Genomic DNA, 14,892 nt, shown 5'->3' with positions numbered 1-14,892 from the left:
CATCTTTTCTCCTTAAATCTATTCCTTCCCATGTATTCAGTATCTTGGCAAAATGACACCATTTTCCCTGACCACCTAGTTGCCCCGGTCAGTTCATCCTAGACTCCACATTCTTCACCATTCTTAAAATCAGTCAATTAACTTGTTTGTTAAAAAAACAAGTTTTGACAATTCTGTCTCTTAAAGAGCTCTCAAATCTTTTCCTGCCTCAGTGGATTAAATGGTCAGCTACTCCTATCTCTCATTACGTCTCCAATTCCATTCTACTTTTCAGCTATAATGAATTCCTATAGTACCTGAGAATATAAAACCCCTACTCAAATGGACATTTGCTCATACTTTTCTACTCTAAGGCTCTTTTACACTTTTCCACCTTGTTAAATTCTACTTATTTCTAAGAAACCGATTGGTGTATCAGTCTTCTTAGGAAGCCTTCTCTGAAAAAAATCAGATCCCAGTATTTAGCCATTTGTCTTTTCTGAGAACGAAATTTATGCACAGCTGTAAAATACCACCACTCATGACACTGTACTATGTAAATCTAGGATTGTCTAATTCCCCGGTAATATTGTGAACTCTTTCAAGGGCAAGCATTAAGTTATTTCTCTGTATTTCCAGCACTTGTGCTAATTCTCCTGTGTGTTAAGCAAATGAATTGGTCAAAACCACAGCCTCAAGTAGGGGGAATTTCAGATTGTTTGACTGTGCCTGGTTGATCTTCTAGACCAAGGGTCTGCAAATTTTATGTAAAGGGCCCCGTAGTAATTGTGTCAGTCTTGGGTGGCTATATAGTTTCTGTTGGAACTACTCAACTCAGCTACTGCAGCACAAAAGCAGTCACAGACAATAATAAATGAATGGGTGTCTGTGTTCCAGTAACACTTTATTTACAAAAACAAGGCTTGCTGGATCTGGCCCACCAGCTGACTAATCATGCAGATTAAAACCCAAAGGCATATCCCAATGATATGTGATAAAGTTTTCACTTAAAGTGAAAAACTTTAAGTACTGCTGGCATACTCTTCCAAAATGCTGATCCCATTGACCTAACAGTAAGTCAACATCCTAATTTGATACCATATACATACATCTTTTACCTTATCTCAGTAAAAATGTGGACTGTATATCATAATATATCAAAACAGATCAAGTATCCCAGTCTAGTGGGAGGGACTTAAGACTCTTGCTATTATACTAGCACTTTGAGTAATTTATTTACTAGTAAAGTGATCTGCTTGATCAATTTCACAGGTTAATTTCTATTTTTTCAGAAGACGGCCACACCAATATATACACATCATCCCACGTGTGACTGGCAGTCCTCCACTGAGGAGTGGGAGTCTATGTTCCCTCCCCTTCAACCTGGGCAGGGGCTTGTGACTGTTCTGACCAACAGGGTGTAAAGGAAGGGATACTACATGATTTCTGAGGGTAGGCCATAAAAAAGGAAACAATTTCTGCTTGGCTAGTGCTTGCAGGTGCTGTTATCTGTTCCTCTATAATACTCGACTTTGGAATTTAGCCACCATGCTGTAAGGTAGCCTAAACTACAGAGAGAATGTAGAGAGGCCCATGTAGAGAGCACCTGAGGCCTCCAGCTGACAACCAGCATCAACTACTAGACATGTGAGTAAAAAGCCTTCACATTTTAGTCTTTCAGTCTCAGGCGGAGGTCTGAGACACCATGGAACACACAGCCATCCTGCTGTGCCCTGTGTGAATTGCTGACCCATAGAAATTTGAAAGCAAAATAAACAATGGTTTTACACCACTAAATTTTAGGGTGATTTGTTTTGTAGCCATAGTAACTAAAACAGGCAATAAAAATGAAATAACTTTGAAACTGTGAACTGCTTAACAAACATAAGAAATTGTTACCAAAGCATGTTTTACAAAACAAGAATCTCAAATGAATAATCATGGGATCATAGTACTTGGTTTTATTCTGGCATTTACTGAGCACCTACTGACAGGTAGCATGAACATGCAAAACATGTATTTGAGTCTGATGACATCTTGATTCAAATATCAGCACAGAGCAACCTTACTTCTTAATTTCTGAATAGGAATAATGACCACTTCACAAAGTTTTCGGGATTAAAGGAGAAAAAGTACAGAAAGCATCTTGTATCCTGCCCAGTACACAGTGAGTACTTAATAAATTTTAGAATTATTCCCACCTTCCACTGTGAAAGCACACTTAAAAACTACAAAACACTACTTATTTTTAAGTCATTATATTAGACATGGGATAGAGATAAGCGTAGGGGAGATATGTATCTTTTAAATTTTTTAAAATAAATTTATTATTTATGTTTTTTTAATTTTTGGCTGTGTTGGGTCTTCGTTGCTGTGCGCCGGCTTTCTCTAGCTGCAGTGAGCGGGGGCTACTCTTCGTTGCGGTGCACAGGCTTCTCATTGTTGTGGCTTCTCTTGTTGCGGAGCACAGGCTCTAGGCATGCAGGCTTCAGTAGTTGTGGCTCACGGGCTCTAGAGCGCAGACTCAGTAGTTGTGGAGCACGGGCTTAGTTGCTCCGCGGCATGTGGGATCTTCCCAGACCAGGGATCGAACCTGTGTCCCCTGCATTGGCAGGCGGATTCTTATCCACTGCGCCACCAGGGAAGCCCTAGAATGTATCTTGAGTTCCATGAGTGAACTACATTTTTCTCTTATATCATTGGTTTTGCAGACTTAAGGCGTTGAATCTAAGAACATCAGAACATATTTTTAAGCACTTCATAGGTAAGTACCAAATTCTAAATAATATAGAAGAGTTCATAAATTTTATGCCCATCCACCTTTTTACTATCAGAAAGTAATGAACAGCATTTAAATGTGCACAGTAAGGCCAAATATTAAATTTTATTGTTGTTTTATTATTATTTTTGGCCATACCATGTGGCTTGTGGGATCTTAGTTCCCCGACCAGTGACTGCACCTGCGCCCTCAACAGTGAAAGCTTGGAGTCCTAACCACTAGACCGCCAGGAAATTCTCCTAAATTTTAAAATAATTAGCCACCCTTCTATGAAAGACATAGATTTTAAGGGCTGGGTGAGATAACCCTGATTGGGATAACCACTTAACAGTTTATGACTTCTCCAATTCAAAGTAGGATTGACAGGCTAAGAGAGTCCTTTGCATTAGTCACTGATTTATTTTTCTGATATTACTGAGTTCTTTATAAACATAAGGGTTGTTGGCTGGGAAGCTGTAATAACTATAATGTAACATCACCTTTTCCGGCAAAAGCCTGGTATAGCTATACATTTTATTACACTTATACATTCACATGGTTATCTGTCTCTTAATCAGTCTTTACTCAGAAAACTCATAGGTTTCTCATGTAATAATTCTGAACGGATTTCAAATCTGAGGCGAAATACATGGGTTTACAGACGAACCCCATGAAAACAATACCAGAAACATAGCCTTTATGGCAAGCCCTTACAAAGCACCAGATACTTTGCTAAACACTTTACATCATTATTCTATTTAATCTTATCCCCCTATGAAAGGGGTATTATCCTCATTTTATAGAGAAGGAAACAGAGGCTTAGGGCAGTTGAGGTAATCTATCTTAAGACAATACAACGAACATTAGATGGCAGCATCAAGATTCTAATCCTGGCCTGCCCTCAAAACCCTTAACCACTGTTATTAACTACCACCTTTCACAGAATCCATGATACACTATTATTGTATGTACCACTAAAAATAACAAAAATGCTGACACTTGTGCCACCCATTGAAATAAGACCAATCCAGATATTAACTTGTGAAGAAAAGGGGGTAGGCGTAGGGGATGGGGGTGTGGTATCTCAGAATCAATAACACATAAAATCATTTTATACTGCTTCCAGTACAGTGCCTTTCTTTTTAAATTAATTAATTTGTTTATTTTTGGTTGCATTGGGTCTTTGTTGCTACACGCGGGCTTTCTCTAGTTGTGGTGAGTGGGGGCTACTCTTCGTCACAGTGCATAGGATTCTCATTGCGGTGGACTCTTTTGTGGTGGAGCATGGGCTCTAGGTGCATGGGCTTCAGTAGTTGTGGCTCGTGGGCTCTAGAGTGCAGGCTCAGGAGTTGTGGCGCACGGGCTTAGTTGCTCCGTGGCATGTGGGATCTTCCCGGACCAGGGATTGAACCTGTGTCCCCTGCACTGGCAGGTGGATTCTTAACCACTGGGCCACCAGGGAAATCCCTACAGTGTCTTTCTGAAAGAAGTAACATGTATGAGCTAAATGAAGAATTGAGTATCACTTAGTTCTGGGACACTCTAGAAAACAGCTCCCTTAGGCCATACAAAAATATTTTTTTCTAATGCTTAAGCATACTCAGAATGTATTTTTAATTAAATCATTTTATATCCTCCCCGTTGTCACCTCATTGGAATATTGATAACTATGTGTTGCTACTAACTTTTAATTAGAGCTATTGAGAGGCACAGACAGTAATAAAAGCTCAACCTGTCTAGTCTGAGGACTCAGAGGTGTGAATTAACAAAGTAGGAGCTAAGTCTTCTGCCGATACCAGTAGCTCAACCTCAGGGCACCAAGAAAGTCTTCCTTCATTCCCTTTTTATTCATTTGTCAGGTTCCAAAGCTTTGGCTTATTTTTATTACTGCCAGCTACTTATTCCACCTGGCCTTTCTTCCCCCTCAGGCTAACTGTGAAATGCAGTTTTTCTAATTTCTTAAGAGTTCTTCCAACAGTCCTCTGTACTTCTCTTTTCACTTTCAAGATTTTATTGCCTTCTTTTCTTAAAAACACTAGTCATTACAGAAGAAAGAGATAGGAGTAAGCTTTAGAGAAGTTAAAACAGTTCAACAAAAAGGTGAATTGCTCAGACCACCCTTTCTAAATATTTTCAGAGTCATTATGTATTTGTTGGAGTGGGTGGGGTTCATCACTGTTCTACATAACCTACTACAGATCTCTTAATGACTTTGATAGCAAGGAACAAACATTAATGAACTAGAAGGCCTTTCAGACCTCTGAGGGATTTAAATGTACACGTGAGGCAAAATAAAACAATATATAAAAGAAAAGTGGCCCCTGTATTCTCTTTGGCTACACTCGGCATGGGAATGGAGGGATACAAACCACACACAGAGCTTTGGTGCAGTTGTGAATCTGTAATACAGCATTATGTATGACGACAGAACATGTAAGGGAGAGGGTATATAAGACTGCAAATCTGGAAATGGGATGTAAGCTAAGCCTTGCATTTTATCTAAACACCTTACTTTAGGTCTGGTGAGAGAGAACATGGTATGTGAGAGGTACTAAAATGACCCCAATTTTCCACCTCTACCATTTTGCTCTCCCAGTAGAGGTAAATGCTGGGAATTAAGCCTGGAGAGACAAACAAGTATTAGGTCAAAGAGGTCCTGTTAAGGCACACTGAAGATAGACTTCAACTTAAAAGCAACTGAGAGCCCTTGAGGAGTTTTAACAATGACCGACCTAAGTTTGAGAAAGATGACTTGGATGCACTGCAGAGACTGAATTAGGAAACGGGGGAAAATGAGATCAGGAGACCAGTTACAGAAGCTGTTATGGCAATCCCAGGCAAAGATGGGGCCTGAATTTAGGTACTACCTGTGGAGGTAAAATTAAATGAACTGGCTAGGAGATTTTTAAGGGTTTAATGACTAACTGGGGTCAGAGAGTGAAAGGAAAGAATTTAAAATGAATAATTTCTGGCTTGGGCAATTGGGAAGCTGGCAAAAACAACAGCTTAGATTCTGATAATTAAAGGGTGAACTAGGAGGCTGTTATTTCTAAGGAGAGAGAGGTTGGTGGCCTAAATAAGGGATTAATAATAAGTGGATGAATCTGAGAGATATTTAGGAAGTAAAATCAACAAGACTTGGTAATTACCTGGATGTGAGGTATGTAAGAAAAGGCAGGAGTCGAAGATGAGACCCAAGTTTCTGGCTTGAATTCTGTGGATGGTCACTTTGGTAGACTGTTTAATGGGCATAATAAATTCCTCCTACCTTGATATGTACACTTCTTTGCAATGTGACTGTCACTCTTCTCAAGCAGAGATGGAGTCCATATCCCCACCCCTGAAATCCAGGCTGGTCTTGTGACTTGCTTTGACAAACACTGCGATGTGAAAGTGACGTATGTGATTTCTGAGGCTAGGCTTTAGGAGGCATTGCAGCTTTTGCTCTGTAGGAGTGCTGCCCTGAGACTGCCACGAAAAGAAGTTGGTCTGGCCTACTGGAGAATGAGATGTCACATGGATGGGAACCTAGCTGACAGACAGCACCACTAAGAATGAAGCCATCCTGTACCCTTCAGTTCAGCTGACCTACTGGCTCAGCACAGCTGCGTAAATGAGGCGAGAGGAAATCAACAGAGGAACTGCTCAGCAGACACACAGAATTACAAGAAATCGTTATTTTAAGCTTTGGGGGTGGTTACACAGCCACAGATAATGAAACAGTTAAAGAGAGTGAAATCAGAAGAAGGCAACTTGAAATGTTATTCTTTTTTATCTTTTCAAGGTGGTGAACTCAAATTACCTAAGACTGACAATAAATTCTTGAGTACGAAGTTTAGAAAGGGGTCTTCCAGTAATTTCTAAGGCACCAAATGACTGAATAATGGAGTACTGTAAAGCTAATTAGAGAAGTAAAGAATCCACCTTTTAGGCAAGGTTACAAAAGGAAACAGGTAGGATCTTTAAACTCCTTGATGAAAGAAAAGCCCAGGTGTTTGTAGGGGCCTTCGGTATAGACCCTCACTCCTCCAAACCTTGGATAAATTAATTAAACCAGGTCTCTAGGAGAATACTTCTCAGCAGGCTCAATACAGAGAACTCCTGAAAAATTAGGCTGATAAAAGACACTCGTAAAAACTCCAACCATAGTGTATATTAAACAGTTTTATTATTCACATAAACATGGACTAAAAACTTCTAAGGAGAAATTAACAAACAGTAAGTTGTTTGTGAGTGAATAGGAAAATAAGTAGAATTTAGCCTTTCCCCATTGAAAGATAAAGAACGCATCTGTTCTGTTAATGGATAAAAACGAAATAAAAAAAACTTGGTTAAACACCGTCCGATTTTAAACGAGATGAAAGCTATCATTTTAGAAAATCAATGTCAAAAATAAATTATGCTTTAGTATGGAATAGCTTCTTTTATTGCAACAATGTTGTTTAAAACCACAAATGGCACTGAAGTGTACCCAGCAGCATATGAATTCCACAGAACAGAGGTTAAAGGCTGTCTAAAAGTGACGTACAGAGACCACAAACAACTGACAGAAAGAAGTAAAACGGAAATGTACCCTGGACCAAAGACCTCAGGGCTTTAAGATTTGGGAGCCTTGCCATAGGAACGATAGTTCCTTGCATTTCTGCCAATTTAAAAACAATCTTCATTCCTGTGCAAAACTTAGTGCCTTTTTTTCCGTTCACGGTGTGTCTTACAAATTGTACTCAAGATAGTCTAAAGTCAGGAGAAAAAACCGCTAGAAACCCGGAACAGGGAAAGATAAGTATCAAACGAGGTATTAAGCCACGTCGCACTCTGGCCGCAGCAGTCGCTGAGGAAGCCCTATCCTCCCACCCTTTTCAACTGTGGTTCCCAAACGGGACCGAATGTTCTGTCTTCCTCGGCGCAATCCCTCCCACTCGCCCTGGGGCTGCAGCGGAGGTGACCTCCACTCACCGTTTGAAGCACAGTCACCAGCAGCAGCCGCAGCCCAAAAGCCGGCAAAAGCCACCCATCCAGCCCGGCCGCCATAGGTGCCATCTTCCGTAGGTCTCCGGCTGCCCCGAGGACCCCTCTGCTCGGGGCGTCTACTCCAGAGCCTAATCCAAAACAGGCTGCTAAAGGCGGTTAACATCAAGTCTCTTATTCTGCAGGGACGGGTGTTAACTAAGGGCATATAAAAGCTTAAAGGTGAATAAATACCTTTACATTTGATATAAATATGAAGTCGCTGGGTCCTTTCGATAAACCATATCAGGCATTTTCCTAGACTCCCCAAATCTGTGCTTCCCCGGGCTCTTTCCTTTCATTCACGACATTTCCTCAAGCTGCCAAGAAGCCCCGCCTTCGCCAGTTTCGGCCTGCCTCCTTCTCCAAGTTTACCCAATCGAATGCCGCTTTGGTTGACACCTTAGGCAAAGGAAACCAACCATGACACGGGCCAAGAGCTAAGCCCTGGGGTTCTTCGGTCCAATAAGCACAAGCGAACGGGAGCAGTGGGCGGAGCCTCTGGTTGCTGAGCAGCGTACGTGGATGCGTGCGCGTGGTGGCCGAGGGGGATGGGAAGGGGGCGGGGTCGAGGGCGGCGCAGCCGCAGCCGCAACGTAGGAGCGCGCGGCCGCGAGCAAAGGAGGGAGGGAAGGAAGGAAGAGAGGGAGGCAGGCAGGCGGGCGCGGGGCTCGGGGACTGAGGCGGTAGAGGGAAGCGAGAGCCCGGCAGCCGCTTCGCGCTGTGTTTGCTGCGCGGGCTTTTGGAGGGGGGGCCGTGGAGTCGGCCGAGGAGAAGCGGACACCGGCGGCGTTGGTGTTGGCGCCTGGGGGCGGGGGACTGGGGAGGCGAGAAGGGGGGTCGCTGCGGTGCTTCTCTCGCTGTCGCGCTCTCCTTGCCTTTCTCCCGGCTCGGTGGGCTCCTCCCGGCGTCTCCTTTGCCTCCGGGGCCCCGATCCCCGCCCCCCGCGGTATGTCTTGATCCCGAGCAGCGGGTTTCATGGGGCTCCTCAGGATTATGATGCCGCCCAAGTTGCAGCTGCTGGCGGTGGTGGCCTTCGCAGTGGCAATGCTCTTCTTGGAGAACCAGATCCAGAAACTGGAGGAGTCCCGGTCGAAGCTAGGTGAGGAGCCGTGCCACTCTGGGCTGAGTGGTGTGTGGAAGCGGCCGGGCCAGGGAGGCAGTGCTACCCGAGGAAGTGGGCGTTTGTCTAACCTGAGATCTGGCTCCTCGGCAGAAGGCTGAAAGAGGTTGCAAAGAGAGATGGGACTAGGGGCATCGAGAACACAATCTCCAAGAATGGTGTGAATTAAGCTTGGGTGGTATGCTGGGCTCGCGAGGTCACGGGGCAGAGGTTGCAAGGTTGGGCTTCCCGGAGCCAAAGGGTTACCCTGAAGTAGGCATTCCATGGGGATCAAGAGCAAGATAAGAGCGAACTCATTGGGGAGCGGGTACTGACTGTTGGAGGAGACAGAAACGCTCAGGCTTACGTGTTCTCTTAGAAGTCGTACAGAAAGCCTCGGCAGTGTCAGGCGAGGGGTATTCTAATTTGAGATGTGGGCACCTGGTTACGGAATCTTTTGTGGATGGGGAGGTTCGCGAAGGGATAGATGCGCAGAAATGGAGGGAGATGCTGGAATGACGGTGAGTAAAAGAAATACACTGTAGTGAGTTGCACTCTTGTGCTGGGGGCAGCAAGGGACCGCACAACTGACGAGAGAAATAGGCTGTCCCCAGGTAGGACAGGAAAGCAACTATAAAGCTTCCGTGAGGTACTGAAACGAGGCATCCAAGCATTTAAATTCTTTTTTAGCGGCGCTAAACTGCCATATTTTGAGCTTAAGAATAGGGATGTGTGTGTACGTTACTTCGCGGCGATGTTGGTGTAGTGAATTTAGGAGGAAAGGTTGAAGGGGAATTGCTTTAGTGAGATTTAAGTTTATGAAAGGAAGAGTGCAAAAAGTTTACCATAGGTTAAGTACCTTAAAGAGTTAACAGTGTTTACTTTAATTACGGAAGAGGTCTGAAGTACAAAAAGTTGGAGTGTGATGTTGTGAAAGACCCGAAGAATGCACAGATAATAGGTACTTTCAGATTAGTAGGGAACTTCGGCGTTTGGGAAGAGCTCGGGGTGGGGAGGGAATATTAAAAGAATGTCAGCAGTACATTTTGATTTAAAAACGTACATGGCACTGAAAAATCAGCTCAGGAGGCTGTAATTTGAATGTGGAAAAGTAATGTGAAGTATTTTTATGCGTACACTTTCACCTCAAAATCATTTAAAATACTTTTCAAAATGCAAATAATGAAATACCAGCAGCATTATAATTTAGACTAAGAAGTAACAGATGCTGCTGTGGGTGATGATTAATATTTAGGAAAAAGTATCAGAAAATAATTGAAATATTACAAATAGTAGCTGACTATTTGCAGTTTTGATAGACTTTGCTAAAAGCCTTGGAGACATTTTAAAGAGCAGTGTATCAAAGAGAATCAAATAAATCTAGCTGAAGTGCAAATAAATTTGAAGAGGAGCTAGGAATAATTCCACTCCTCAACTCTAGGGTAGAACTTGCCCTGTACAGTTTCGAACAGATATCAAATTTATTTACTATGATTTTATTAATATGAGTCTTGTATGATGGAAAAATATTCACTTTAAATATTGAAGGTTGGCCAATATACTCTTTTTGTTTGTATCTATTTAGCAGCTTTGAGCGTCATATTGTAGCCTGATTAATGATCCAGCTTTACAGAGAAAAAAATGACTCCTCTTAAAGAAAGTTGAAAGTTACATTAAATTAAAATTTGTATTAATTCTTCGTTGTGTTGCTCTTTGAATTTCTTAGACACATTACAATAGGTTGGGATAATTCAAATTTTAATTTTCCTTTGTTGCCTAACATTTTTTTTCCATAATGCTTGAAAGTGTTTTCTGTAGGCACAACCTTAATGATTTTAAAAAGAGTTATCTGAGGATGTAGAAAGCCACAGGTAGTAGTGTTTTTTCATGATTTTTTACAGGAAAGGAACCTTTATATTCCATTAGAAATAGTAAATATGGATTAAACTAAATAATTCTCGAAAAGGAGCCTCAGATACAAAACACTAGGAGGAGCTAATAATGGAGATTCAAAATTATGGCAAATAAAATATATAACTTCATATCAGCAGTCTTTTGATTAAAAAAAAGTCTTATGAAACAGGCAGTACTAAAACAGATGTTGTCAGTTAGTAATCTTTTTTTAGGAAAGGAACACAGAAGGAGGCATATTTTGACAATCAGACTCTGTACTAGACACTTTAATATTTGATATTCTTATTTAATCTTCCAAGAACACCATAGAAAGCCATTTTTACAGATGCGGGAACAGGTTCAGAGGTTATATAATTTGACCACATAGATAGTAAGTGGCAGAGCCAGGACTGGAACCCAGGTATGTCTGATTCCACATCAAGTTCCCCTTTAATTATACCAGGCTGCTTGGGACTTTATATTGACATTACACTAAGATGTAGCAGTTTGAATAGAATTTTTAAACTGTAATACCAATGTTTAATGGCATTTATTGCTAAGAATGAATGTCATTCTTAGAAAATTCAATTTCTGACACAAAGGAATTAGTTTAGTGTAATGTATGTTGCTTTATACCCGTGTAACGAACATAATTATATTACCCAATGAAAGGACTGAAATAGCTTATTTCTGCTACAGGGGACAAAAAAACTCTGTGGTGGTTTTCTGTAAGTGGTAAAATCACAACATTAAAAGTATTTTTGTTTTGGCATCAGAAAAACTTAAACACACATCACTTTTCAGAAACTTTTGTGGTGTCATCTGTCACAGAATTTTGACTTACAGTGTAGTCAAATTTATTAAACTTTGCATTTATGGCTTAAAGAAAAAGTTAAACATTTTGCTCTTAAAAGTTTTCATTGTTTATCTTTTCTGTTATAGAAGATTCCAAAGGATTGCATTTTCTGATAATGCTTTGTATGCATCTTGGTTTCAGAATATTTTGATAGTGAGATCTCTAATAGAGCGATAGTTGTATTCAAAACTTAGGTGTATTCATTGACCACTTGGGACGTTAAGTATATAAACAGGAATTCCTAAAAACCAATGTCACATAATAGAGTTTTCTTTTATCTTTTTTTTTTCAACGAATATTGGATGGCAGTATACACGTTACTTTGCATCTTGCTTTTTTCATTTAATATCATAGAATATCTTTCCAGGTCAATAAATATAAATTTGACTTACTCATTCTAATAGCTGTATAATATTCCATAGTATACATGAATCATAAATTCTCCAGCCATTATGCCAATAATGAACATTCAGTTTATCTCTCCCCCCGCCATTTAAAAAAATTTTTTTTTACCATTTTCTTTCTTGGTATTATAAACAATGTTATAAGAAACATCCTTATATAAGTTTATTTAACTCCTTATTTGTTGGTACTGTTTTCAGTAGGATAAATTCTCCTGTTAAGGGATTACTGGGACAAAAGATGTATGTATTTTATAGTTTAACAGATCTTAAAATCTGTTACTTTCCAAAAAATTTATTTCCCAAGGGTTACAATAATCTGCACTGTCAACACATACAAGCCCTGGATGGGATGCTGTCAGCTTTAAATTTTTGCCACTCTGAAGCTGTGAAATGGTATGTTGTTGCATTGGTTTACATTTCCTCAACTTCTAATTAGGTTGAACATTTACTTGTTCATTTTCATTTGTCTGTTGGGTAGTAGTTTATCTTACCAATTTTTAGGGTTTTAAAAATATATTAGAAGTATTAATCTTTTATCTGTTTTATGTCTTGTATCTGTTTTTCTCCAGGTCTGTCATTTGTCCCTTGATTTTATGGTATATTTTGCTGATACAGAAGTTAAAACATTTATGCAGTCAAATCTATGAATTTAGGCAAGTAGGTGCCTTACATTGCTTGAGAAGACTTCCCCCAACCAAGATTATGTTCATTCTCTATATTTTGTTAGTATTTTATAACTTTTATTTTTTACATTTAGCTCTTTAAAGCAGTCATATGTTTATTGTAATTTCTCTCAGTGAATGGCCACTTATGGCAAATATTATATTAATAATTTATCTTTTTTCCCCACTGTATGTTACAGTTCTTCTTTTAGTCGTATATTACGTTTTCATATGTTCTTGGATTAATTTTGGACTCCATTTTTTTCCACTAATCAGAGATTCTTTAGATCTTAGGGACCCATATATAGGCTTCAAGGCATCCATGAATTCCCTGAAATTATATACATAGCTTTCATCAGATTTGCAAAGGAGTATGCAGTCTCCTTAATGGTAAGAATCACTGATTTGTAGTAGATGGTTTATATTTAATGGAGTAAGTGCATTTTTTGTTTTTAATATTAACATACTACAACATGCAACTTGTGAGTTAAATTTAGGATACAAGCACATTAGTTATGAACAATTTCTCTGGGGTGTTATACTGAAAAAACTTTGTTAAAATGTATACAAACTTAATTTTTCTAATGAGGTACAGTCTATAACGTGGAGTCAAAATGAACACTGTCACTTAGGTTACTACTTAGTTGCTTAGCTGTTACTTAGAACTCTGCACGTCAGAATTTGTTGCTTTTACAAAGTAGTTCTTTCTGAATCTTGAGAACACACTGTTGCTAATGCTGACTGGTGGAACCGTCAATGAAACCTTTGTTATATAAATGTAAGAATTATGTGCCTGATAACTTTATTTTCTATACGGCCTAAGCATTTAAAATAATATTTGTTGTTCATATGCTTATAACACAACTAAATAAATTTATGAATGCATTAGGACATAATGTTTTAAATGAGGACAGTAACTCAGAATGGATATGTAGGCATCTTCATTGGTTAAAATTATGTTAATCCCTATGTTCTTAAAACCCTCCTAAACTAATGAACTAACTCCAGGGCCAAGGTTGAGACTGCTGTTTGGAATTTGGTAGTTTTTACAAGTGCCTGAAACCATACATACCTGTAAAATGTTCCCAAGAATGATAGATTTCTCTACTTATGAAATTGTTTGCAAACCTTACAGTAGTTACTGTTTAGAGGACTTATGGTTTAATTGGAATGCAGTTATTCTAGAATTGCTAATTGGTGTCTCACTTATGAGTCCTAGATCGGTTATCTAGTGCCATGGAGTAGTCAACTGATACAGTTGATCTCAATTAAAGTAATCCTAGGATATCTCTCTACCACTCTGTTAAGAGATTTTGGCACTTAGTGAAATTGAAATAGTAATGAATATTCAAACACTGCTCTCCAAAATGACCACTTTTGAAGGGTGTACTTATAGATGGACTTTATAATCAATGGTTCACTATAGCCTAATTATTTATAATTATCTGCCCACCTACTAGTAACTGCGTTTCTGTATTTTTCCTTTCTGCCTGTTAATTATAGATTAACTGCCTGTTGGACCACTTGTGCACCTGATTCTGTTCCTCACCTACTTAGAGACGTGGTTCCAGAAGTTTTCCCTCATTCTCCTATAGTTATCATTTCCTCCCTTTCTGCTGGATTCTTCTCATTAGCATGTGAACATGCTATTATTTCTCCCAACCAGAAACAAAATGGTATTTTTCTCTTGACTCCTCTTTCTCAGCCAACCTCTGTCTCATATTTCAGCTTCCTTTAATAGTAAAACTTTAAAAAATTGTCTATTCTCACTGTTGTTGATTACCACAATCACCAGTAACTTCCCTAAATCCTACGGTCAATTTTTGGTCTTCGTCTTACTTAACCAATCAGCAGAACTTGACACAGTTGATCACTTCCTCCTTTTGGTAGACCTTCTTTACTTGGTTTCCAATATATCATACTCTTTGTTTTCTTCCCCCATCACTGGTCATTTCTCTATCTCCTGTGTAAGATTCTTTTTTTTCCTCTTCAACCCCTTAACATAAGAATACCCCAGGGCTCAGTCCTTGGAACTCTTCTCTATTTACTCTTCCTTAGTTGGTGACTTATGTGCTGACAACTTCTAAATATGTATTTCTAATTGAGACCTATTTCCTAAACATTAGATTCATGTAGATTCATGTAACTGAGCTGCCTACTTGAAATTTTCTTTGAGTAATTAATAGACTTCTCAAACTCAGTATGGCCAAAACAAACCTGATATCTCTGTA

General features: G+C 39.6%; 2 protein-coding genes across 7 annotated transcripts in view; one reads left to right on the top strand and one right to left on the bottom strand.

Annotated features, from left to right (window-relative positions):
- SELENOF (selenoprotein F) overlaps positions 1–8,008 on the bottom strand; it is a 45,534-nt gene extending 37,526 nt beyond the window's left edge. Inside the window, exon 1 of one of the 2 annotated variants that reach the window (XM_022580917.3) lies at positions 7,694–8,008. In XM_022580917.3, the coding sequence (XP_022436625.1) occupies positions 7,694–7,777 (84 nt within the window). In that variant the 5' untranslated portion in view covers positions 7,778–8,008. The remainder of the gene's footprint in view (positions 1–7,693) is intronic. The other variant, XM_022580916.2, reaches the window with a different exon arrangement.
- A 373-nt stretch (positions 8,009–8,381) lies between these two features.
- Positions 8,382–14,892, top strand: part of HS2ST1 (heparan sulfate 2-O-sulfotransferase 1) — a 227,372-nt gene continuing 220,861 nt past the window's right edge. For 3 of the 5 annotated variants that reach the window (XR_016394809.1, XR_016394808.1, XM_022580914.3), the window contains exon 1: positions 8,382–8,846. Coding sequence is in view for 2 of the 5 variants with exons in the window: in XM_022580914.3 (XP_022436622.1) it covers positions 8,723–8,846 (124 nt within the window). In the remaining 3 variants the exon portion in view is untranslated. The remainder of the gene's footprint in view (positions 8,847–14,892) is intronic. The other 2 variants (XM_022580915.3, XM_089919993.1) reach the window with 2 other exon arrangements.

This window comes from Delphinapterus leucas, chromosome 1 (genome assembly GCF_059928025.1).
Source record: "Delphinapterus leucas isolate spDelLeu-1000000601 "Yukka" chromosome 1, BTC_Dleu_Yukka2, whole genome shotgun sequence".
Lineage (NCBI taxonomy): Eukaryota > Metazoa > Chordata > Mammalia > Artiodactyla > Monodontidae > Delphinapterus > Delphinapterus leucas.
The sequence above is the reverse complement of the archived record's forward strand: the minus strand, read 5'-3'. Positions and strand labels throughout refer to the sequence as shown.